Source organism: Ictidomys tridecemlineatus, chromosome 3 (genome assembly GCF_052094955.1).
Source record: "Ictidomys tridecemlineatus isolate mIctTri1 chromosome 3, mIctTri1.hap1, whole genome shotgun sequence".
NCBI lineage: Eukaryota > Metazoa > Chordata > Mammalia > Rodentia > Sciuridae > Ictidomys > Ictidomys tridecemlineatus.
Genome location: NC_135479.1, coordinates 212,754,134 through 212,778,314, shown reverse-complemented (window position 1 = coordinate 212,778,314; position 24,181 = coordinate 212,754,134). Strand labels below are relative to the sequence as shown.

Below are 24,181 nucleotides of genomic sequence, written 5' to 3'. Positions count from 1 at the left end.
GGCTGGGGGTGTGGCTCAGTGGTTAAGTGCCCTTGGCTTCAATCCCTGGCACCAGAATGAATGAATGAATGAATGAATGAATGAATGAATGAATAGATACCTTCTCATCAAATCTCTCCCACCTCTCTACCTTTCTTTCAAGGAAAGCTTCTGGGAGCTCCAGAGTCTGAGGTTGCATGCCACATGGGAACTGCTGGAGGTGACCGGCTGGGCACCCTCCTTAGCCCAGCATAAGGGACAGTTGTCTGGAGGCAGGGTGCTTTCATGGTATTTGGCACTGTGTTAGGATTTTTTTTTTTTTTTTTGGTGCCAGAAGTGCTTAACCACTGAACCACATTTCCAGCCCTTTTTATATTTTATTTAGAGACAGGTCCTCTCTGAATTGCTTAGGGCCTCGCTAAATTGCTGAGGTTGGCCTTAAACTCATGATCCTCCTGCCTCAGCTTCTAGAGTCCCTGGGATTACAGGCATGGGCCACTGAGCCCGGCTGTTCCGAACTCTGAAGCAAACTTTGGTTCACACCTCCGATAAAAAATGCCCTCTTTTTGTTTTGTCCAGAGTAAACTGCTGACCGTCTTCAAATTACTTTATTCTTAGCTGCAGTGGGCCTGTATTCTGCCCTTGGACCCAAGGGTGTAAGCTGGTGCTGTGTGATGGGCACTTTCAGTAGTGATGGGGATGTTCTATGCCCGCCCTGTCCAGTATGGTAGCCACTGGCCACTGTGACTACTTAAGTGCTTGGAGTTACGTACTTTTATTTAACTCCATTTAAATTTAATGAACTAAAACATAAGAAGCCACAGGCAGCGGGAAGCTGTCTAGTGGGAGAGGTGGTGCACACGATCAGCTCTCCAAACAGCCTTGGGGAAGACGGGTTCCTCCGCCCTGGGTGCCTCTCCTGGGGCCATGACAGTGGGGGACACTGTCACATGGCTCGGGCTCCTGATTACTGAAATGAGGTGCTTTTCCTCTCTGATTTCCCCATTCATCATTGGCCTAGTTGAAGACCCTTTTTAGGGAGCAGAGCTTTTAAGGCTGGGTGGGCTTCATTCACCAGAGGTTCTGCTCTCCAAAAAGCAGGACGTTTCTTGCTGTGGAAGAAGCCAGGCCCCGAGACACATTGTTCTTCCAACGTCAACTCACATTTTTAAGTGTATAAAACCCACTATTTCTTAGGCTGGGAGTGTCTCTTAGTGGCAGAAAGCTTGCCGGCACATGTGGGGCTCCTGAGCAGGGCTCCCTCCTCGGGTGGTCAGGCGGCCCTGACTGAGCTCGGTCCAACTTTGGTTTTTGATCTTATGGCGGTGGGAAGGTAAACCTGTGAAGCTGTCTGCTGTCCCCTGCCCAGGGTTCAATAAACTGCACGGGATATTCAATGTTCCATTAGAAATGGGCTTTGGGTCACGTGGTTTCGGCCAGCCGTGGGCTGATGAAGGTGTTCGGAGTGCATTTAAGGCGGATGAGGCCCAGCCAGACAGTGGGCAGGTCCGTGTGTCCTGTCACCTTGAGCCACTCCAGCCGGACGGAGGGCCTGGCAGGCTCCACGTGGCCCTGGTGCTGGTGGAGGAGCGTCAGGACTGGGACGTGCTGGGGGAGGGGGAGGGTCAGTGCTCACCAGCTGTCCTGCTTTCTCTTTCCTGCAGGGGCCAGGAAAGTCCTGTGTGTCACTCTTGCCCTCGGGACCTTCCTTGTGGTCACTGTTATAGCCGCTGTCCTGGTCTGGAAGTTCTGTAAGTTCAGAGAGCCCCCTGGGCCGGCTGCCACCTCTCAGCCATGGCTCCTGCCGTCCTGGGCACAGGGTGACCCTGCTGCCTGGGCTGGGGAGGCCTCAAGGCCCCTCCGAGACTGTGGCCTGGACCTTCCTTCTCATCGTTTGGTCCTGGGAGCGGCTCATCTCATGGGTCCCACCTGGCTGTGGGCTTCCTCTTAGCCTGTGGGTCACAGCAATCGCGGGCCATTGCTGTAGTTTGGACACACCACAGGAGGAACTGTTAGAATTTGCCAGAGCAAGGTGGCACCAGCTCTGTGAGCACAGCTGGCCCCCTCGTTGGGGCCAACCCTGGTCACCATGTTTGCTGGGTAACAGTGGCTGCTCTAGAGCAGCCCCGCCCTGCACCGCGGGCAGCAGGGTGTCTGTCTCTGCCTTTACCCTGGGGCAGTGGGGACATGGGGGGCTCTGAAGTCCCCTGGGAGGGTCCTACCCATCGGCCTTGTGGACACGCCATATCCAGCCCTAATTCCATTTGTGCACTGGTGACAAGGACACATTCCCTACTTACTAAAAATCGGGGGAGCTATTTTTCCTTTTTTTATTCACGGGCTCCAGGGTGGATGATGGCGCCCCTCGGGGCTCCGTGAGGTCCCCTTGGTCCTCAGCTGACGGTCTCCTTCCCGCCTCTGTTTCCTCTGCTAGTGGAGAACAAGTGCTCCGCGTACGAGATGGAGTGTGGCTCCTCGGGGACCTGCGTCAGCCCCTCCTTCTGGTGTGATGGCATCGCGCACTGCCCGAACGGCGAGGACGAGAACCAGTGCGGTGAGCGGCTCTGGCCCTGGGAAGCGGCAGCTCTGCCTGGGCAAGGGGTGACCAGCCAGCTCTGTCCCCGTCTTGAGGATGAGCCTGGCCTCAGAAGGGCTGTCCTCGTGGTCCAGCGTCACACAGCAGGGTGGGAGGTCCATGGCAGGGCCCGCGAGACTGCCTTCAAACCCCTGTGCTCGCAGACGAAGGCCAAGGGCCGCGGTGGAAAGCCCAGAAGCTGCTTAAAATGTGAAGTTGGGGGTCACTGTGTGGCTTTAAGACAAGCTGCCTTTAAAGTCTTTTGTCACACGTGAGCACTTGGGTTTGCTTTATTTTCCATGTGGGTCTGTCGATTGACAAGTTAAAGCCGTGCCACATTCACGGTGTTCAGTGGGCTGCTGTGGCTTAGGGACACCTGCAGAATGGCTGCCCAGGCCACCCCACAGGCATCACCTTATGGGGTACCCACCTTTTTTGCGGGGAGATCTCTGAAGATCTGCTCTCAGTGATTTTCAAACACACGACCTTCTGCCAGCCGAGTTGCCAGGTTGCCCCCTAGACCTCTCGAAGGGGCTCCTCCTATTTAATAGAGGCCGCGTCTCCCTTGGCCAGCGTCTCCCCCACCCCAGCCTGTGGCCACCGTCACTGTGCATCTGCACACCCACGCACAAGTGAGAACGGGTGTGGCTTCTTGCACTGGCGTCTCGCACAGCCGGCTGCCCTTCCCCTCAAGGCTGCGTGGGGCCTGCCGAGTTCTTTACCCGTCCATCTCCCAGTGGACGTGGGCAGGTTGCACGTGTGGGCGTGGTGCACGGGCAGTGCTGGGCGGAGGTGTGGCCGTCTCTCCCCTGGACCTGGGCCCTGGTTCACAGAGTAGTTCTGCCGAGGTGCCCAGCAGCTTCCCCGCGGCCCTTCCTGTGGGCGCTCACGCGGGCGGGAGCGAGGGCTTCTGTCCTTGCCTGGCTGTTGGCCCCATCATCTTCCTCTTCTTCCTCTTTGGTGACATCTCACTGTGGTTTTAAGTTGAGACTCTCTCTCTATCTCCTGTTGATTCGTGGAGGTGGGTTCAAGGGCAGTTGGTGGCTGCCTGAGTGTGAGGGTCAGAGCTCCAGCCCGCGGTGCTCGTCTCTGTGGGCCTCTCCAGGCCGTGGCACCGAGGTGTGCTGCCGCTCCCCGGGTTCCTGTTCTGGGTTGAATGAGTGGGCAGGGAGATCCAGGCGTGGTCTCTTCCGACGCCATGTCTCCTGGGCTCTGCAGCCGGTGCAGCGCTGCCTCATTTCCCCAGAAGGGCTGCCTCCTCCCCCTTTAGGAGAGGGAAGGAAGGCTCTTGGTGGAAGGAGGGCTCTCTCTCCGGCTGCAGCCGCAGCAGCAGTGCCCCAGGCCTGCCAGCACACGCAGGACATGGGACTCCGGCTGGGGCTCCGCGTGCTGCCGTGTGTGGCTCCTCCCTGCCATTCTCCCAGTTCCACGTGGACTTCTCATTGGGAGGAGATGGCTGCACCTAACGGGAGTGTGCTACCGACCTGCTCCTAGAGCAGGCGGTTCTCACCACGGGTTGGCTCTGACCTGGAAGGACGTCCCATCCCCACGCACGGAGTTTTCTGTGCAAGGTGTGCATGTAAGTGTGTCAGCAGTGGTCGGCTCTCTCCCCTGCTGTCCCGCCAGTCTTCCTGGGAATGTTGGAAGAGAAACTGAAGAGTGGCAGCGGCGACTGCAGCTAGCGGCGAATATGGTGCCCTTGGGACGGGCTCAGAGGGCTGTCTCAGTGTTCTCACCCTCATGCCTCTGGGGCGAGGGGCATGGGGGTGTGAGCGCTGCTGGTGACCCTCTCACGGCAGACACGGGAATCCAATCCTCACGGTGCACCCCGGAACACACCCAGTGTTTGTCCTTTAGACCTTGGTAAAGCTGGAAAAATCCCTAGTTCCTAAAAGGAAGCGCAACAGACAAACTGGAGGCTTGTCCAGCTCCCCGTTGCCCACTGTGGCTCCCGCTGGTCCGCATGTGAATGGCTGGGGGAGGGAGCAGCCTGGGACCCCCAGGAGGCGGGACCCTCAGGTCTCTCTCACTCTGCAGGGGCAGCTCCACCTGTACCTGTGGAGCTACGTTAGGTCCAGTTCCTTCTAATTCTCCCAACAGCGTTGGGCTCACAGAAGGCCCAGCGGGGAATCAGGAGTCGCCCCACAGCATGTGGGTTTCCACAGAAGCACAGTGCGGCGTGCTGGCCACAGTGGCGTCCTCCCGAATAGGCTGCCCTGGGGTCGAGCCCTGGAAGCTCTGGCCCCATTGGTCTCTGGCTCTACCCTTCCGGAATGTCCCGGGCCCAGGAGTTTGAGGCTTTTTCAGATGGGCTCCCTGCACTGAGTGCTGCGTCCGTCTCCTTCGAGGCTCAATGGCCACTTTCTGTTTGTGAGGAACAGTGTCACGTCGGAGTGGACACCACCCTGGGCACGTCTTCACTGCGCACCGGGAGCGGGGGCTTGCTGGGTCTCATGCAGCACTCTCCTCAGGGTTGTTCCTGATGACCCACGACCCACCCAGCAGTCCTTCTCACGAGATTCCACCCCACCAAGGGCTCCCAGGGCTCCAGGTGTGCCACTCCAGGGGGATGGGCCAGACAGGGAAGGGCTTCCACTGTGCCCCAAAGCTGACCAGTTTCTTTAAACTGCAAGGCCAAGGTCATTAATCCGGAGGCACTTAAAGTCCCCTAGATGCCAGGTCCTTGTCGCCACCCTGGGTGCTCTGCAGAGCCCAGGGCCTGGACACCAAGAGGTCAGCTAGTTCTTTAAAGAACACTTAATTTTCACCCTCTGTCTTATTTATTTATTTATTTTGGGGCCATCGGGGATTGAACCCAGGGGCACTGGGCCACTGAGCCATATCCCCAAAACTATTTTGTATTTTATTTAGAGACAAGGTCTCACTGAGTTGCTTAACACCTCATTTTTTGAAGAGGCTGACTTTGATCTTGCGATCCTCCTGCCTCAGCCTCCCAAGCCACTGGGATTACAGGCGTGGGCCCCTGCGCCCAGCTTATTTCTTTATTTTTAAGCCCAGTTTTATTGAGCTGTAGCTCACAATCATCTTCGTGAGGTGGACAGTGCACTGGTGTTTACACATCTGCAGCTGTGTGCGCCATGGTCCACCACAGAGAATCCACCGTCAATGGAGAACGTGGTTCCTGGGCTCCTGCCGCCCCTGCCCTCCTTCCTCTCCTAGACTTCTCCTCCGTGCGATGGCTCCTAGTGGTCTCAGGCCATCTCTGGGCCATTGGGACTGGCCTCTTAGGCAGGGTCACAGCTTCCTTCCCGTCTGCAGCAGATGTCAGTCCGCCACACACTTTGGGCCTGCCCTGTCCTCCCTTGCTGGACACTGGGCTGCCCGCTTTGGGCTGTCGTGGACCGTGCGGCAGTGAGCACTTATATGAGGATGCGTCTGAACACCGCGTCCAGTTCTCTTGTGTAGAATTGTGGCTCCCTTCGTGGTGCCCGAGGAGAGCTGCCCGGGTCAGGTGGCGGGACGCGGGTGGCAGGGGATCACCTTGGTCGGTGCGGTTGCCCGGGACCCAGGAGAGCTCTCTTCTCACGCAGTTCGCCTCTACGGACCCAACTTCATCCTCCAGGTCTACTCGCCGGAGCGGCAGGCCTGGCACCCCGTGTGCCAGGATGACTGGAATGAGCACTTCGCCAGGGCGGCCTGCAAGGACATGGGCTATAAGTGAGTCTGGTGCCTCCGGGGGGCGGCCCCACGCGGAGATAGTGACCGACGGCAGAGACTTAGGGCAGACCGTCTCCGCCTCCTGAGAAGGTGCTGGAGACCATGGTCACCTCCCGAAGCTGGTCCATGTATGGGGAGGTGGACCTGGGCCTCCAGAGCTCGCCCTCCCCTGTGTCTAGTGAGCCCGGCCCACGGCCGCCGCCTCAGCTCCCTGGTCGCTGTAGACCGCTGTGACTCAGGAACGGTCCCCGGGGCCGTGGTGCCCGGGCAGGGTGCAGGCTGAGGGCCTCGGGTGGCTCTTTTCTGGAGGAGCCGCTCAGCCTGCGCGCAGTCTGCTTGGCTCGCCTCTCCGGGTGGAAGCCGCTGCAGCAGGGCCAGGACGGCTGGACTGGCGGTGGCCTGGCAGATCCCAGGCAGCTCTCACTGCCCGCGGGAGCCACTGAGGGCTTTGGTCAGGAGGCAGTGTCCCAGGCTGGGACCCCCGGCCCGGGCTCAGCAGCGTGGCCGGTGTCTTAGTTCTCAGCTGCTGTGACAGAAGAGCTGAGCCTGGTCATTGTGCAGAGCAGAGGGTTATGTTGGCCCATGTCCTGGAGGCTCGGAAGTGTGACCATGGTGCCCCATGCTGCCGGCACCTGGAGAGGGCCTGGGCCGGTTGGCCTCTGGGTGGGAAAGCGGATGGGCAAATGTGCTCCTGTGAGACAGAGGGTGACACAGAGGCTGGGGTTGGTCCCCAACAGCCACCCTCAGGAGGAGTACCCCCCCGTAGGCATCAGTCCCTTTGCCAGGGAGGATGGGAGGATTTTTGACTCACATGCCCCTTCCAGGTCCCCCTCCCCTGGACACTTACCCCAGGGACCCATCTCAGCGTGGGCCTGGAGGAGATGGACCTGGGTCCCTGGGGAGGCAGGGCGGCCCTCGGGGTGGGGAAGGCCCTGTGCTCTGAGGCCACCTTCTCTCCCAGGGAGCCCTGTGGCCCTCGGCCGTCCTAGGGTGTGTCCCTGCCAGTTTCCAGAGCGAGGTCCCATCCGGCAGGAGAGTGCCACCTCTGCTGGCGCACGGCTTGGAAGTGCTGCCTGGGACTCGCGAAGGCTTCTGAGGTGACGCTGTTTACGGAGGCTTTTGTTTTTTAGGAACAGCTTTTATTCCACGCGGGGGATCGCGGACGACAGCGGTGCCGCGAGCTTCATGAAGCTGAATGCGAGCGTTGTCACCGTCGATCTCTATAAAAAGCTCTACCACAGGTGTTTTTCCCTTGTCGAGGGTGGTGGTGAGGACAGGGGACCCCCGGGCATCACTGTCCCAAGCTGATCTCTCTAAGCTGCTGTTCTGGGTGTGGATGAGTTCCACACTGGGAAGAGGTTGGAAGCTAAGTAGGACAGGCTGCTCCAGATTCGTTCTTCTTGGGAAGAGATTGACACTTATTTGCCATTTTGTTTGTGACCTCTGCTGTCCGCCCTGTTATTGGTAGTTGATTTTTTTTTTCATTCTCCAGGTACCAGAGGTGTACGTACATATGCTAGGGAATATGCATTTGTTACCTTTTCGTTACTATAACAAGACACTTGAGCAGACTACTTTATAAAGACTGGAGATTTATTTTGGCTCATGGCTCTAGAAGTAGAAGGTCCAAACAGTGTGGCACAGGCTCTGGCAAGGGCACCTTGTGCCACATCACCTCACGAGGGGAGCGCCTGTCTTGTGGGTCTCCTTCCACTTCCTTATACAGCCACCAGGTTTAAAGCATGGGGTTCCACCCCAACCTCATCTAGTCTAAACTTTCCAAGGGCCCCATCTTTAAACACCATAGTTGGATTAAGTTCCTGCCCTCTTAATGCCACTAACGTAAGACTCCAGATGAGTCTGGGGACAGATCACATTTAGTCCATAGGCAGGAATCCACGAGAATAACATCTCAGGGTCGGGTCCGTCACAGCAGGGGCCAGGCACAGGTGGCTAGTTCCATTTAGCAAATATTTCCTGCACCCCAAGGCTAAGCTGTGACCCTGGGCAGGTCACGGTGGGCGCCATGGGTGGCAGGGAGCTCCAGGGCAGTCACTAACAGCGGCTGCACTGGCCAGGAGGCAGGGAGGGACTGGCCACCCCTCTGCCAGTCCCCTGCAGGCCCCTGCTCTTACCAGAACACTTGTCATCCTGGAGGGTGCAGTGTGCTTTGCACATGAGGTTTCTCACCCCCAGGTCCTGTCACTTGTCCCCAGGGGTTCGCTGTCACCTAGCCTCCAGCTCCGAGGTGACCCACTTCTCCTTGTGTGGAGGTGGGCACTGGTGTGTGTGGCTGGTGGCTCTGTCCGAGGTGGGGTGGGGCACTGAGCTCTGCCGCAGCCTCGCTGTCCTGGGACCGGGGCAGGGCTGCGCCTGCAGGCCAGGTGGACCGTCCACACAGCGGGGCCAAACACAGCTGCCTGCTCTGCACATGCCGGCGGTTCTTTGTGTTCCTCCCTTACACGGAAGTCAGGCAGCCAGGAAAAGCCAGGCACCCGGGGGCGGGCAGAGCAGGGGAGGGGAGAAGCTGCCGTCCCTCGGCAAGAGCCCTGGGAACTCGCAAGGTGGCTGCCAGGCTTGGAGGAAAGAAGAGAAGGTCATTGTCTAGAGTGTCGCCCGTCGGCACGGCAGGCTCAGGTGGGGTCCCTCAGAGCCGCCCTTGATGCTTGAGTCTCCAGGTGGCTCCTGGCCAGGTCCCCTGAATAACCACCGTGTTCCCAGGTGCTGCTGCCTGTGGTGGCACCCGTGGACCTTAGGGTGCCACACAGAGGCAGCACCTCCCTCTAGCAGGAGTCTGCCTCTGTGTGGCCTCTCTGGTGCCCCTCAGCTGTCGTGGCCAGGGCACCCAGCGGGCACCTGGGCGGCTCTAGCCTGGGGCAGTGCCAGGCAGTGTGGGGTTCTGGGACGCGCTGCCTTTGGTGCAGTTCTCCCAGGGAGCTGGAACGCACGAGGCTCAGGCTGTGTCGGTGACACTGTGGCTGCCAGCCTCCCGAGGCCGGCTCATGTGTGTGCCTTGGGCAAGGTCCCTGCCGCGTCTAGGCACGTCGTGGCAGGGGTGAGTGTCTTGCTCCATGTCCGTCAGAGTGGTCTGGTCACTGCAAAACAGACTTTGTCCAATGGAACCCACACCCAGTGGTCAGTGCTGGCGCAGCTCTGGTGTCCCTCCTCAGTGTATGGGGACCGTTCTCTATTGGACAGGGATGGAAGGCACCCCTTCTTTCTTTGTCATCCATAACCAAGGACGTTGACTCTGGACAAGTGGCTCTTTCCTGCTGCCAGGCCGAGCATGGGTCATATTGCCTTCGGCACACGCGGTGCCACCATCTGAAGGCACGTTTCCCAGTGAATAGCCTCCTGTCACTAGCAGGTGGCCTGGGTTGCAAGAACAAAAGGGACACCATCACTTCCGCGGGCCTCCCTTCCCGGCCAGCTGGGTTGGCCCTGCATGTTGCGTACCTTTGTCTGAGAAGCCTGGCACCACAGTGATCCACATTTCAGATTTCCCAGTCGGAATCTTTGCATGTCTGCAGTGATCCACTTGAGGACGGGGTCAAAGTCTACTCACGAAACCCATGGAGTTGTCTGTGTCTTGTGCACCTGGGCTGAGGGTGACTTGAGGTGACAGTTTTGATAGGCCTGCATTGGACGGTGACCCATCCCATGGGGTCAGATGCCGAGGAATTTTCCACTGTGCTCCCAAGGAGCTGTTTGAAAAGGTTCGAATTTGGAGCATTTCTGATTTCAGTTTTCAAATGAGGGATGCTCAACCTGCCTGATCATGTTATTTTTCCCGTGAGGAATTTAGGAACAGGAGGTTTAAGGAACTTGCTCAGTACTGAACAGCCGAGATCTGACCTGGTACTTTGACCCTTTTAAAAATTGTCCCTTTTGTAGATCTAGTCGTCTTTCTGAAGCCTTCAGGGGTGGACACTTTTGTTCTGGGGAGACAGGAGAGACAACAGGGGGAGGAAATCTCATTTCTGAGTATTTGCGGGCCAGGCATCTCCTCCTTTATCAGGTGACAGAATTCCCCTCTTCTCTTTCAGTGACAGCTGCTCCTCAAACACAGTGGTGTCCTTACGCTGCGTGGGTAAGTGCCTCTCAGCTCATCTTGTCTTTCTAAGCAGGAAACATGGTGCGTCTTCACAGAAGTGTTCTGCTGTGTCTTGAGGGGACGCAGCAAGTGTAGGGCGAGGGAGTGGCTGGGATGTGCCCAGAGCCCTGTGGTTCCCTTGTTAATCTGGGTGTGCTTGAGCTGTCTTTAGCAGTGGTCCAAGAGCATGCCACCCTGGATAGGAACCTGACGGCCTGTTCCCGTCCCCCTGAGCCGGAGGCTTCCTGGGGCTCCCTCGCCAGGGAGAGAAGGGGGCATCGTCAGAGCCACCGTGTAGACCTGGGGTTTGAGCCCAACACCCTGGCAGGTTCAGGACAGTGCCACCACCTGGCCATCTGGGGCTCGGTGGCCACTGGGCCTTGGAAGGAGAGAGCCCAGACGCCAAGCTCCCTTCCTTTCCCCTCCGGACGCGGCTTCAGCTGGGCGGCACCTCTCTGTTGGGATCAGCATGGTTCCCAAGCCCTCGAGCAGGGCCTGCCTGGCCTGCTCCCTGACGCTGGGCGCTGGTCCCCAGGCTCAGCCGCTCCTTGGACGAGCTAAAGCCAACAGAATCAGTGGCTCCCGGCAAGACTGCGCTCAGTGCCCGCTGGGTAGGGGTGTCCCCACGGCCAGGAGAGGCCTGGGCCCCCCCACACCCACGTCCCTCCATGCAATGAGGAGGCATGTGAAGGAGCCCTGACGGGTGCTCTAGGAGCCAGGTCACACTCCTCAGGCGCCAACAGGCCACGCCGGGAAGCACTTGGCCAGTGGACCCCACACTGCCCACCTTCCCAGGGACTTCCCACGGCTTCCCATGCCCTCGACCATCCCTTCCTCCTGAGCCCTTGGCTCTGCTCCATAAGACCGTCCCCCAGGGCCTCAGGGCTGCCAGAGGGCCCCCAGGCATCAGAGAGGCAGCTCTCCTGCCAGCAGAGGACCTGGCCTCAGGTCCAACCACCTCCTCACCTGGAGGACTCCCAGGCCTGGCGGCCCGCAGGGAGCACACTCAGGCCACACAGCCTTCCCGGCCCCTCACCGTTCCTCGCTCACCTCCTCACCTCCTCACTCTCCTCCTCACCTCCTCCTCACTCTCCTCCTCACTCACCTCCTCACTCTCCTCCTCACTCTCCACCTCACTCACCTCCTCCCTCACCTCCTCACTCACTTCCTCACCTCCTCACTCTCCTCCTCACTCTCATCCTCACTCACCTCCTCACTCTACTCCTCACTCACTTCCTCACCTCCTCACTCTCCTCCTCACTCTTCTCCTCACTCTCCTCCTCACTCACCTCCTCACTCTCCTCCTCACTCACTTCCTCACCTCCTCACTCTCCTCCTCACTCTCCTCCTCACTCTCCCCCGCATTCTACTCCTCACTCACCTTCTCACTCACCCCTCACGCTCCCCCTCACTCTCCTCCTCACTCTCCTCCTCACCTCCTCCTCACTCTCCTCCTCACTCCCTCCTCACTCCTCCACCTCGCTCACCTCCTCCCTCACCTCCTCACTCACTTCCTCACCTCCTCACTCACCTCCTCCCTCACCTCTTCACCTTCTCACTCACCTCCTCACTCTCCTCCTCACCTCCTCACCTCCTCCTCACTCTCCTCACTCACCTCCTCACCTCCTCCTCACTCTCCTCACTCTCCTCCTCACCTCCTCCTCACTCTCCTCCTCACTCTCCTCCTCACTCTACTCCTCATTCACTTCCTCACCTCCTCACTCTCCTCCTCACTCTCCTTCTCACTCACCTTCTCACCTCCTCACTCCCTCCTCACTCTCTTCCTCACTCTCCTCCTCACTCCCTCCTCACTCCCTCCTCACTCTCCTCCTCACTCTCCTCCTCACTCCCTCCTCACTCTCCTCCTCACTCACCTCCTCACTCCCTCCTCACTCTCCTCCTCACTCTCCTCCTCACTCCTCCTCACTCTCCTCCTCACTCACCTCCTCACTCCCTCCTCACTCTCTCCTCACTCCCTCCTCACTCTCCTCCTCACTCTCCTCCTCACTCCCTCCTCACTCTCCTCCTCACTCTATTCCTCATTCACTTCCTCACCTCCTCACTCTCCTCCTCACTCTCCTCCTCACTCTTCTCCTCACTCTCCTCCTCACTCTCCTTCTCACTCACCTCCTCACCTCCTCACTCCCTCCTCACTCTCTTCCTCACTCTCCTCCTCACTCCCTCCTCACTCTCCTCCTCACTCACCTCCTCACTCCCTCCTCACTCTCCTCCTCACTCCCTCCTCACTCTCCTCCTCACTCTCCTCCTCACTCCCTCCTCACTCTCCTCCTCACTCTACTCCTCATTCACTTCCTCACCTCCTCACTCTCCTCCTCACTCTCCTCCTCACTCTTCTCCTCACTCTCCTCCTCACTCTCCTTCTCACTCACCTCCTCACCTCCTCACTCCCTCCTCACTCTCTTCCTCACTCTCCTCCTCACTCTCCTCCTCACTCCTCACTCCTCCTCACTCTCCTCCTCACTCTACTCCTCATTCACTTCCTCACCTCCTCACTCTCCTCCTCACTCTCCTTCTCACTCACCTCCTCACTCCCTCACTCCCTCCTCACTCTCCTCCTCACTCCCCTCACTCCCTCCTCACTCTCCTCCTCACTCTCCTCCTCACTCCCTCCTCACTCTCCTCCTCACTCACCTCCTCACTCCCCTCACTCCCTCCTCACTCTCCTCCTCACTCTCCTCCTCACTCCCTCCTCACTCTCCTCCTCACTCTCCTCCTCACTATCCTCCTCACTCTCCTCCTCACTCACCTCCTCACTCTCCTCCTCACTCTCCTCCTCACTCTCCTCCTCACTCCTCCTCACTCTCCTCCTCACTCTCCTCCTCACTCTCCTCCTCACTCTCCTCCTCACTCTCCTCCTCACTCCCTCCTCCTCACTCTCCTCCTCACTCTCCTCCTCACTCTCCTCCTCACTCTCCTCCTCACTCTCCTCCTCACTCCCTCCTCACTCTCCTCCTCACTCACCTCCTCACTCCCCTCACTCCCTCCTCACTCCCCTCACTCACCTCCTCACTCCCTCCTCACTCTCCTCCTCACTCTCCTCCTCACTCTCCTCCTCACTCCCTCCTCACTCTCCTCCTCACTCTCCTCCTCACTCACCTCCTCACTCCCTCCTCACTCTCCTCCTCACTCCCTCCTCACTCCCTCCTCACTCTCCTCCTCACTCTTTCCTCCTCACTCCCTCCTCACTCTCCTCCTCACTCCCTCCATCTCACTCTCCTCCTCACTCCCTCCTCACTCACCTCCTCATTCCCCTCACTCACCTCCTCACTCTCCTCCTACTTGTGGACTTCTGCAGAGTCGGGAGCTCTCCCTTCTACCAGGGCACACTGTGACACCTCTCGTTGGACCCCTAATGCAGGGGAATGCGAGAGGGCCGTCCTGCCGATTGCCCTGCCTGGTGAACCCCTGGGTGGGAGCCCTGTGCCCTCAGGATTGGGCTGGGTGCTGGGTGCCTGGTGGCTCCTGCTGGGCTGGCTTCCCGCTGACGTTCGCTTGTCCCCAGAGTGTGGTGGCCCCTTTCTGCGGCGCCAGAGCAGGATCGTGGGTGGATCCAACGCCAACCTGGGCGACTGGCCCTGGCAGGTCAGCCTGCACGTCCAAGGCGTCCACGTCTGCGGAGGCTCCATCATCACCCCTGAGTGGATTGTGACCGCTGCCCACTGCGTGGAGGAGTATGTCCACGTCCCTCGAGGTCGGGTGGTGGGGGTGGCAAGAACCCTGGGTTTGGAGTGAGACTCTGTGGCCTTATTCAGGGCTGTGAAGCTCCAAGGCCTTGGTATCCACAGGCGAGTGGGGCTCACGGGCTTCACCCTGTCTGTGCCAAGAGGAGGAACCACGAGCCCTGGGCAGACTGTGACAGCTCTCAGCCAGAAGCCTGGCTGAGTGTGGGTAGGCCAGTCCACTCTCAGCAGGTGTGCCCCTGCTCGCCTGGCCCTGGCCCTGCGACCCAGCCAGGGTGGCTTGTGCTCATGGCTGTGACCTGGTCCCTGCAGCCTCCCTCCTGCCCTGCCCTGCCCTTCCGGGCCTCTGCTGTCGGGCCTCCCCTCTCCCGGATGCTGGTGCCAGGAGAAGCCCTCAGATGCACTGGGGACCTTGTGCCCATGCAGACGGGCAGGGAGGGGTGGGTGCCTGGGGGTTGTGGAAGGTACTGCCCCCGCCCGCTTCCTTTTCTTAGCGTCTACTTTGGCACCCGCCTGTGTTGCAGGAAGCCTCACTCCTGGCCTGGCCGTCCTCTGGCTGTGTGTCTAGGACGGGTCACTCAGTGTTTCTGACCTACATGGTCTGCACCTATCACACAGGTGTGCCCTGCTCTATGGGGGCTGCTGTAAAGCTGCAGGGAGTGTCCATGTCTCGCCCAGGAGTGTCCCCTTCTGCCTCTCCCTTCAAGCCCCTGGATCCTGAGAGCTCTCTAGCAGTTGGGGGCCCTCAGATCCCAAATAAAATCCGTGGATAAAGGGAATGTCTCGATTATTATTAGAGTCCAAGTGTGTTTATTAGCATACTTGTATTTGAGTACCTGCTGTCTACCAGGAAGTGACCTGACATTTGAAGGTTAATAGGACCCAGTCCTGCCAGAAACGGGGTTTGCAACTTTAGGGCAGATTCAGGGCCCATTTGTGGTCCAGTGCAGCGGCCACAGCAGCCAGAGTCCTCAGCTGGAGGCAGAAAGAGGGGCACGTGTGTGGGGGGGTGATAGGTGGAACGCTCCAGCTCGTAGTTTGCAAAGACCGTCTGGCGCGGGGTGAGACATTGTGTGCTGTGCCTCTGTCTCCCAGGCCTCTCAACAGCCCGCGGTACTGGACGGTGTTCGCAGGCCTTCTGAGACAGTCCTCCATGCTCTATGGAAGTGGATACCGGGTCGAGAAAGTGATCTCTCACCCCAATTATGACTCCAAGACCAAGAACAACGATGTTGCGCTTATGAAGTTGCAGGCACCGCTGACGTTCAATGGTACGTGTGGCCGGGGTGATGCTGAGGTTCAGTGGTGGTGGGCCAGGTTGTAAAGAGAGAGATGCTGGTTGTTAGCGAGACGCGTGGCCAGTGAAGACAGATTGGCACTGAACGGATTGGCGCTGCTAGAGGAGGGCTTGGCAGAGGCCAGGAGTGCCCTGGAGTAGGGAAGGGAAGCAGGGATGGCCAGATTTGCTCCTCGTTGATGTGCAGCTGCTTGCCTCTTGCAGGACGTTTAGCAGCGTCCCTGTCCTCTGCCCACTAGAGGTCAGTAGCATCCACTAGTCGAGACAATCAAAGCTGTCTCCAGACATTGCCGGGATGGAATCACCTCCAGCTGGGAGCATGAGGCTTGCAATTTCTAAAGAGAGCTCTATTCCCCATGTGCACTCAGGGAGTGATGTCCTTTAGAATCACGGGTCACACCAGCGCGTCCCCTCAGCTTCCTGTTTGCCCCCCCCGCACTAGTCTATGCGAAGGTCTGGAATGTTCTAGCCCCACGTGGGTGCAGATGAAGCAGGGCCTCCCCCTCCCCATGAAGAACTTGCCTTCAAGGTGGGAAAGGGCTCTCACAGGGGAGCCCACCAGGAGCCAGGAGCCGGAGGCTGAACGTGTTTTTAGGAGCAGCGATGTCACAGGATTCAGAGGGGAACTTCTCGCCTGTTAGAAAGAGGGGCCTGCCAGGGCACACAGTGGGGGTGTCAAGGCACATAGGCATCCGGGGTTCTCGGGGCAGGGTGGTGAGGGCTGCCTCTGCACAGGGCCAGGCCAGGTGCAGTCTCTTGCCTGAGGCCACTGCTGGACTCCCAGGGCTCATGGTTTCCTCCTCTTGGCACAGACAGGGTGAAGCCCGTGTGCCTGCCCAATCCTGGCATGATGCTGGAGGCACAACAGCCGTGCTGGATCTCTGGGTGGGGGGCCACCTATGAGAAAGGTAAGGCTCGGGGCATGCAGGCCAGCGGGGCGTGGGGGCAGCGCGGGGCAAGGCGTGGGCAGTTGGTTTGAGTCTCAGTTCTGTTCTTCAGTGGTTGATGATCTGAGGCAGTTCACCTGGCTTTGTGCCTCAGTTTCCCCATCTTAATGGGGAAAATCACACTGACCCTACCTAGCACGCCATGCTTGGGACCAGGATGGGCAGAGGGAGGGGACAGCAGGCATGGCCTCCGGGAAGGACATCCACTCGCCCTTGAGAGCCTCTGGTCCCTGACTCTGTCCTTAGGGAAGACCTCGGACGTGCTGAACGCTGCCATGGTGTACCTCATTGAGCACTCACGCTGCAACAGCAAATATGTCTACAATAACCTCATCACGCCGGCCATGATCTGTGCCGGGTACCTGCAGGGCAGCATCGACTCCTGCCAGGTAATCGCCAGTTTCTCTTCAACTCTGAGCTTCGCCAGTTCCTGCCGATCCCTTGTGAGGGTCCATGCTCTGCGGGGCTCTGTGAGGCCTCCTGCTGATACCGCTCTGGGGCAGCTGTGGGGACTGGTGGTCACCAACAGCATGAGAGCCTCCTGCGCTCGGCTTCCTGGGAAAGAGCCCTTCCCTGGGGACGTCCCGGGCAGCAGGAGGGAGTGTGCTGACTTAAACCACAGACAGCCGGCCTCTTGGCCACGCTGAGCTGGGCGTCCATTGCTGCCGCAGCCTGCCTCCCGGGGTGGAGGGCAGACGGCGCCCCGACTCCTAACCCCGGACCCCGCGCCCTCTAGGTGCTCTGAGATGGGCTGAGGGTTGCAACTAGCCTTTCTACTCTCGGTAACTTGTTGTGTCCCCCAGGGGGACAGTGGAGGGCCACTGGTCACTTTGAAGAATGAAGTCTGGTGGTTGATTGGGGACACGAGCTGGGGATCTGGGTGTGCCAAGCCTAACAGGCCCGGAGTGTACGGAAACATGACGGTGTTCACAGACTGGATCTACCGACAGATGAGGGTAACTTCCTGTCCTTTCCACTGGGTTTTCGTCTCCTTGAGAGGAGGCCAGCTTCTGCTGTGGGAAGCTGGTTAGCCACCAAGGCACCAGGCCACCCTGCTTCCCCTGGCTGCAGTGAAGCTAGATCAAGATCACCTACCCCCAATCCAGTGTCCCCAGGCCCTGGTGCCCACTGGTGCTGGTGGCAGAAGCCAGCAGGACCCTCCTTGCGGCTCTGCCCTCGCACTGGAGCCGGCTCAGCTGGCCAGTCACCACCGCCCACATCAACTGAACCCTGTGGTGAGGGGCAGGGAGCAGAGGGAAGAGTCGGATGGGGCGCCCCTCTCATGGGGACCTCCCAAGGGCCCCAGGCAGCCCCCAACTCAAGGGGTGCAGGAGTGTCTGGGGGCCTTGGGTCCCCAGACCCTGCAGCAGGGTAAGGAGCACGGAGAGGGTGACCCCAGGCCCCTGCCATCCTGCCCTGCCATCCTGAGCCCTGAGTGTCCCCAGCTCAGGGGCAGCAGGCCGCCCGTAGTCTCAGGTCCTGACTCCTTCCAGGCTGGCACTGGTGAGAGACATGCTCTTCCTCTCCTCGTGTCCCCAAGGTCTCAGGGGCTGAAGGAGGGCCAGGACCAGGGGCAGTGCTCTACCTCTGACCCTCAATGACATCTGGGTGCAGGGCCTTCACGTTACCTTGGGGCTGGGCCTCACCTGGAGAGGGGCAGGTGGCTGCACGCAGACAGGTGTGGCTGTGATTGGGGGCAACAAGGAGGGACAGTGGGAGCTGGGCACGGGGGTGAGGGAGCAGAGGAGCGGGTGTGTGTGGCTGCAGCGGCAGAGGACCGGGTGTCAGGACGTGTGGCAGGTAGGAAGCAAGGACTCCACGGTGACACCCCTAAGGTGTTGGTGTCCTCAGCCGAGTGTGGCTCCCAGGCTGAGCCTGTTCCCAGAGGTGCTGGGGTCCCTACCGCCCGTCCCCCTGCAGCCTGGCCCCTGCCATCTGCACCTGGAGGAGGAGGAGCCTGCCTGCTGCTGTTTGAAGAAAGCAGCGTCTGTTTCTTTTTCCCTCTGCACAGGCGAACAGCTGACCTGTGTGGCCGTGTCCACGACTCCCTTGTCCTCAAGGTCGTACCCAAGGACACCTGGGGCTGTGTGTGCCTTTCCAGATGATCCCAGGTCCTTTCACTTTGATTAAACAGTGACTTGTCTGTCTGCTGCTGTCCGCATCCAGTGCAGGCTGCGGGCCCGCCCCGTCCACTCCCCCAACCCTCTGTCCAGTGGGGTGGCAGGCCCTCCAGGGACATGCGTGCAGGGGCTGCCCTGCTGGGTCTTCCTCCTGAGCCTTGCTGCCCGCCTTTGGATGAGTGTGGAGGGATGACCTCTGAATGGTTGGATGACCTGAGAGGGAAGAGGGGAGGGCAGGGGTCTTGGTGGCCAGGGAGGGCCACCTGAGGGCAGGCACATGGGCACCTTGCCAGCTGGCTCTCTAGGTGGCTGGTCATATTTTAGTGCCTTCTCAGCACCCAGGGTGGATGCTGGCTAGAAACAAAGGGACCAGTCCTCCTAGGGCACAGCTATGCTGGCCACTTATGGGGACAGCAGAAACCTTTGAGGCTGAGTGTGTAGGCCGAGCCCTCAGAGCCGGGGCTGAACACAGACCCACTGCAACCCCTGCAGCCTGGCCCTGGCCTCTCCCTGGGCCTCCTCCCTCCCCCTCAGAGCCTGTGCTGGCCCCTGGGCTGCCAGTGGGCTGAGCCCAGCCCTCGTGAACCCTCTGGGGGCCGGCTCATCCCATGGAGGCCGAGGTCCTCTGGGGACTCAGGGATGTGCAGATCCGGAAGCCCTGGTTCCGGGTCTGGTTTCTCCTCGACTACCTCGGTGCTCTGGGACCTGGCTTTTGACGCCTGCCCGCACTGGGCTCCTTGAAGCTCGACTTGTGCCCCGTAGGCACAGGGGGCCTTTGAGTCTCTGTCACGTGACAGCTGGCTCCTAACTCAAGGTCCTGCAGAGGAGTGTGAAAGAAAAGCCCCCAAGCTTGTGACAGAGGGGACAGGTGTGTGCGGCACTCCCGTGGCCCCTTGTGGCCCTGGGTTTCCACTGGAGGGAGGGCCCGCTCGGACATGGCCAAGTGCACAGTGTGACCACCTTGATCGTGGCCAGCTCTCGTGGCTCCAGTGGCTGATGGGCTGCTCCCACTGGGCTGGCAGGGGAGGGTGGGTGCTCCCACACACCTCCTCGGGAGTAGCACCGGGGACCTTCCGGACGTGCGGCTCTGAGAGGTGCCTGCTCCCAGGCCGGATGCTCAAGCTCCTGGAAGTGGCCAAACGCTCCCTTCTCGGTGCGTCTCCCATCAGTGTGGACCGCAGTTCGTCTCCTGCTCTCTGTCTGTTCTAAGCTGTAAAGTTCAATGACAAAATACTATGCAAATAAAGTGTGCTTTTCCCCAGTATGCATCCAGTCTTTGCAGTTGTGCCGGGCAGCAGAGCTGGGTGGCCTCTCCTTGTTCAGCAAGGAGTTCGGGCCTGGCTTGGGTGAGGGGATGCTGGTTGGAGCACCTGGCCAGGCCAGGTCCCTCGATTCCCATAGCCTGTCACGTGGGATGTGACCCTTGGTGACTCCTGGAGGGGCCATGTCCAGGTTCCCACCTCTCCCAGATTCGGGCCCTGAGAGCCACTCATTCCCACCTTTGTGCCCAGGGTACCCATGTCCTCAGGCCCAACCTGACCAAAGCAGTCAGTTCCTTTCCATAGTCTCTGTGGGTTCACGGTGGCAGAAAGGCCTCCTCCAGTGTATCCATCCCAAGGCCCTGGAGTTGGAGGCGCAGGCAGGAGAGAGACTGGGTGCCTCTCCCCACGTGGGGCAGAAAGCCTCTCTTCCTGGGGCATCCTCAGCGTGTACCAGGGTTGGAGGAAACGACCGTGGCTGGCTTCCCTCCTCAAACCTGTCCACATGGAAAAAACAGAGCGAAGCCTCGACCCAAGCCCTGGATTGTCTTGGATGACAGGCTCTGAGTGGGGACAGTGGTTCTGTGGGAAGCTCCAGGGATCTAGGACGGCAGCACTGACACTGCTCCTGGGGACAGCTGGGCTCCCAGGCATCCTGGGCACGCTACGCTCAAAAGTGACACACAGCCCCCACTCCTCGTGTTTCCGTGCAGATTTCTTGGTGGGTCCCCGGACGGCGTTGCCATTCAGCAGCCCCTAACAGCCTGAGCTACGGCTCTAGCACGTGTCACCTTTAGAGGCTGCGCCACCCTGTGCTGGCCTCCACAGTGGCGCTGCAGTGCTGCACCCTGGCTGATGAGAACAGGGACACCGCCAGCCAAACTCAGATTTACAAACACAGGGCAATGAACAGCCCAACAGCGGGAACTGGAGGGAGCTGGCACAGGCCACCTGTGGGCCTCTGTTGTGGTTTGGATGTGAGGTGCCCCCACCTGTGAGTCAAGGCAAGAAAGTTCCAAGGAGAAATGAGGGGCGGAGGCTTAGCCTAATCAGCATGAGTCCTTGATGGGATTAACTGAAGTGGCGGGTGTGGCTGGGGAAGGGGGGAACTGGGGTGCGGCTTTGGGTGTGAATTTGTATCTGGAGAGTGGAGTCCCCTTCCCCATCATCCTGGGAGCAGCTTCCCTCCAACACACTCTTCTGCCACGATGTTCTGCGTCACCTCAAGCCCTGAGGGATGGGGCTGACCTTCTCTGGACTGGAATCTCCCAAACCATGAGCCCACAAATAAACTTTTCCTCCTTTGAAATTGTTCTGGTCAGATCCTTTAGTCCCAGCAGTGAAAAAGCCCCTAAAACAGCCTCCCTGGGACTGGGGCGCTGGGGTGCACAGGACAGGCAGATTCTCCCCACCAGTCCCCAAAGGGCTGCTGGCTAGGGAGGGCTCTGGAATCAAGGGAACACCGTCCGGGGACCCACCAAGAAATCTGCATGGAAACACGTGGAGTGGGGGCTGTGTGTGTCACTTTTGAGCGGATCGTGCCCAGGATGCCTGGGAGCCCAGCTGTCCCCAGGAGCCGTGTCACAAATAAGCCTCAGCAAGGGGCACTTCACCAGGGAGGGCTCTGGAATCAAGGGAAGCAGTGTCCCTCAGTGCAGAGCAGGTGTGGTGCTTCCCCACAGCCTTGTCCCTGGACAATGACTTTCCCTAGAATGACTGATCCTTGGCGACAATGACTTCTCCTGAAAGGAAAAGCTGGGGAGAGACAAGGAGAGTGACTTCCTGTACTGGACGCTGCTCCCCCATAGGAAATGGCCTGGCCTGAACCACCCAGCTGCCAATCAGGGAGCTGGAGTGGACTGAGCTGGTGCTGCAGCTTGCAGCTGGCCGAGCCTGAGCCTAGCCTGGGCATGAGAGCTGGGTCCACCTCTGCAGAGTCCCTGGGGACAGTCACCCAAAACTCAGGTCCCTGGCAAGCTTGGAGCCCTTTGCTCTAGTTCTGCCGTGGCTCAGTGGATCCAGCTCTGATTCCAGATCCAAGGCTGTGACCAGAGCTGACCTAGAACTGGCCTGCACGGCCCAACAAGCCCACACAGGGCTGGACAGCATGGCATGGCCCGGACCAAGCTCACCGGCTGCGCCCAGTGTTTGAGGCAGGAGCCGGGACTTTCACTACTTGGAAAGTCACACGGAGAACATCCCTAGCGTAGTCACCCGCTCAGTGGGAACAAACCCATGGTGGGTGTTTGAGCCCCAAGAGCCACAGACCACCTGGAGCCCCCCACTGGGACCGGGACTCAGACCATGTGAAACCCCTGCACTCCCAGGAGCGCTGTGTCTGGGGGAGGATAAAGGGGAACCAGACCAACCTCAGGCCTTGGGGCTCATGGCCGCCTGGGGGAGGGTCTTCCCCCGGGATCCACTTCTTCCTCAAGGGACTGAGCCTGCCCTGGGGCTTCCCCACGCTGGTAAGGGACCAGCTCTATGCCACAGGAGGACTGTCCTGAGGGCGGAGGCCCTGGCATGGGAGAGGACAGCCAGGCCAGAGCGTCAGGGAGCAAGGGTCACGCCAGCCCCAGCTCCTCCCAGCCTGGTCCAGCTCCAGCGGGCCAGCCGGGTTCCAGAGACCAGGTGCTCCGCTCTCCTCTGTCCAGCTCTCTCTGGCCCTTCCTGCCTCTGCTCAGCCTGTGGGGCCCATTCCAGAGCTGCCCTCAGGGAGGGCCATGAGCACGCATCCTTGGTGTTCTAGTATGTTCTGCCCAGGAGATGGACGTCAGGCAGCTGCCATGGAGTGGGCAGCAGCTGGGGTCACCCCCATGTGGGGTGGCAGAGGACAGTCCAGCCCTGGACTGAGCACAGGCCCCACCCAGTGAGGAGTCAGGGGAAGGGTCAGGACATTACCCCTGGCCGCCTATGACCTGTCAGGAAAGTCTGGGGACTCTGGTGTGTTATGGCACATCTTGGACATGGCGGAGCCCCAGCAGGCTTAGCTTCCAGATAAATTGCCCTTCCCTGGAGCCAGACTCCACTCCCCCCCACCCCAGACCCTCCAGGGATCTCCAGGAAAACTGCACACAGCAGAGCAGAGTCCATGTCAGGTTGGAAACCTCGGATTCCATTTCTGTCCCACAGAACTGCAAGTCCCTGCAAGATTGGGCAGAGCCCAGCAAGGGACCTGGCCATGGGCAGTGACTCCAGCAGCCACCAGAGGGCGGCAGCCACTGCGAATGCCTCAGCCTTAGGGCTGCTCCCAGGCAGGATGGGGAGAGGCCTGGGGTGCCTGGAGGGAGAGCCTGGGGGTGTCTCTGGAGAGAAAGGCCAGGGGTGTCTCTGGAGGGAGAGACCAGGGGTGTCTCTGGAGGGAGAGGACACCGGGTGTCTCTGGAGAGAGAGGACAAGTAGTGTCTTTGGAGAGAGAGACTTGGGGCCATTAGGAAGTGGCACTGGGGTGGGGACACAGCTCAGATGGTAGCGTGCTTGTCTCTCATGCACAAGGCCCTGGGTTCAATCCCCAGAACCAAATAAAAAAAACCAAACAAGGAGTGGCCCTGCCCGCCCAGCCTCATGAACTGGCGCAGTCCTTTCCTCACTGCAGCCGGCGGTCAGCTCTGGAGCTCCCGGGCTCCGGGTCCTGCTGCAGGGGCACAGGCAGCCCCCGCCTCGTGGCGACACCTGCCACAGCTGCGGACTATGCCGAGCCCACAGTCCTCCTGCATCCCGTCCTGGAGGCGAACCCGACACCGTCCAGGGATTAAGAAGCTTCATGGTCAGAAGAGATCTGGGTGGGGGTGTGCATGGGAGAGGCAGGGGCATACCCAGACCCACCTTGCCCCTGATGGGCAGCGTCCAGTGTGGCCTGAGTCCCTCCCCGTCAAGGGGCAGCAGAGTTAGAGGAGATCACTCGACTGTGGCTGCACAGGGACACAAGGACAGCAGGACTGGTCGGCCTGAGTGTCCTAGACCATGTCCCTCTGCTGGTTGGTCCTTGCCCCTCGTGCCTGGGGTGGTCCCTGCCTCCTGTGTGGGCTCAGGCATTCCTGAAGGCAAGAGCTGCCCTGCTCCTCTGAGGGCCAAGGCCATGGTGCCCCCATCCCCGGGGCACTGCTGCACGGCTGTCCGCCATCCTGGTGGCCCCAGGGGATGAAGGTCAAGCAGTAGCATGGACGCTCGGGTGTGGGTGTGGCTGGTGGCTGCCCATGGGTCTCCCTGCTGGCCACACAGGGCCTCTCCATCCTGCACATCCACCAGCCGCCCTCTCGGCCAGGACCTCTCGCCAGAACTGGCAGAGCGTCCTCTCCACCAGGACCAGAGAGCCTCACCTGCAGGCCAGGCGCCCAGCAGGCACCAGTGACAACCTGAGGTCACTGCCTTTCCAAGCTTGGCCCCTCCCCGGCCATCTCTAGGAATCAGCAGGACACTGCTGTCCTCTGTCCTCCCAGACCCTGGGGAGGGCACTTCAGGGCAGGTCGGGCACAAGGCCCCTCCTCCTGCCTTATCCAGGGATCCCCAAGGACAAAGCCTGTCGGAGAAGA

At 59.8% G+C, this 24,181-nt stretch overlaps 1 protein-coding gene across 7 annotated transcripts in view; it reads left to right on the top strand.

Moving 5' to 3' along the window:
• The window catches only part of Tmprss2 (transmembrane serine protease 2), a 34,661-nt gene extending 15,010 nt beyond the window's left edge, over positions 1 to 19,651 (top strand). For all 7 annotated transcript variants that reach the window (XM_021725256.3, XM_078044681.1, XM_078044676.1 and 4 more), the window contains exons 4-14: positions 1,644 to 1,730; positions 2,414 to 2,533; positions 6,106 to 6,232; positions 7,363 to 7,473; positions 10,279 to 10,322; positions 13,849 to 14,017; positions 15,122 to 15,297; positions 16,136 to 16,231; positions 16,517 to 16,659; positions 17,074 to 17,226; positions 18,282 to 19,651. In XM_021725256.3, coding sequence (XP_021580931.2) covers positions 1,644 to 1,730; positions 2,414 to 2,533; positions 6,106 to 6,232; positions 7,363 to 7,473; positions 10,279 to 10,322; positions 13,849 to 14,017; positions 15,122 to 15,297; positions 16,136 to 16,231; positions 16,517 to 16,659; positions 17,074 to 17,226; positions 18,282 to 18,293 — 1,238 coding nt within the window. In that variant the 3' untranslated portion in view covers positions 18,294 to 19,651. The remainder of the gene's footprint in view (positions 1 to 1,643; positions 1,731 to 2,413; positions 2,534 to 6,105; positions 6,233 to 7,362; positions 7,474 to 10,278; positions 10,323 to 13,848; positions 14,018 to 15,121; positions 15,298 to 16,135; positions 16,232 to 16,516; positions 16,660 to 17,073; positions 17,227 to 18,281) is intronic.
• The last annotated feature ends 4,530 nt before the right edge of the window (positions 19,652 to 24,181 follow it).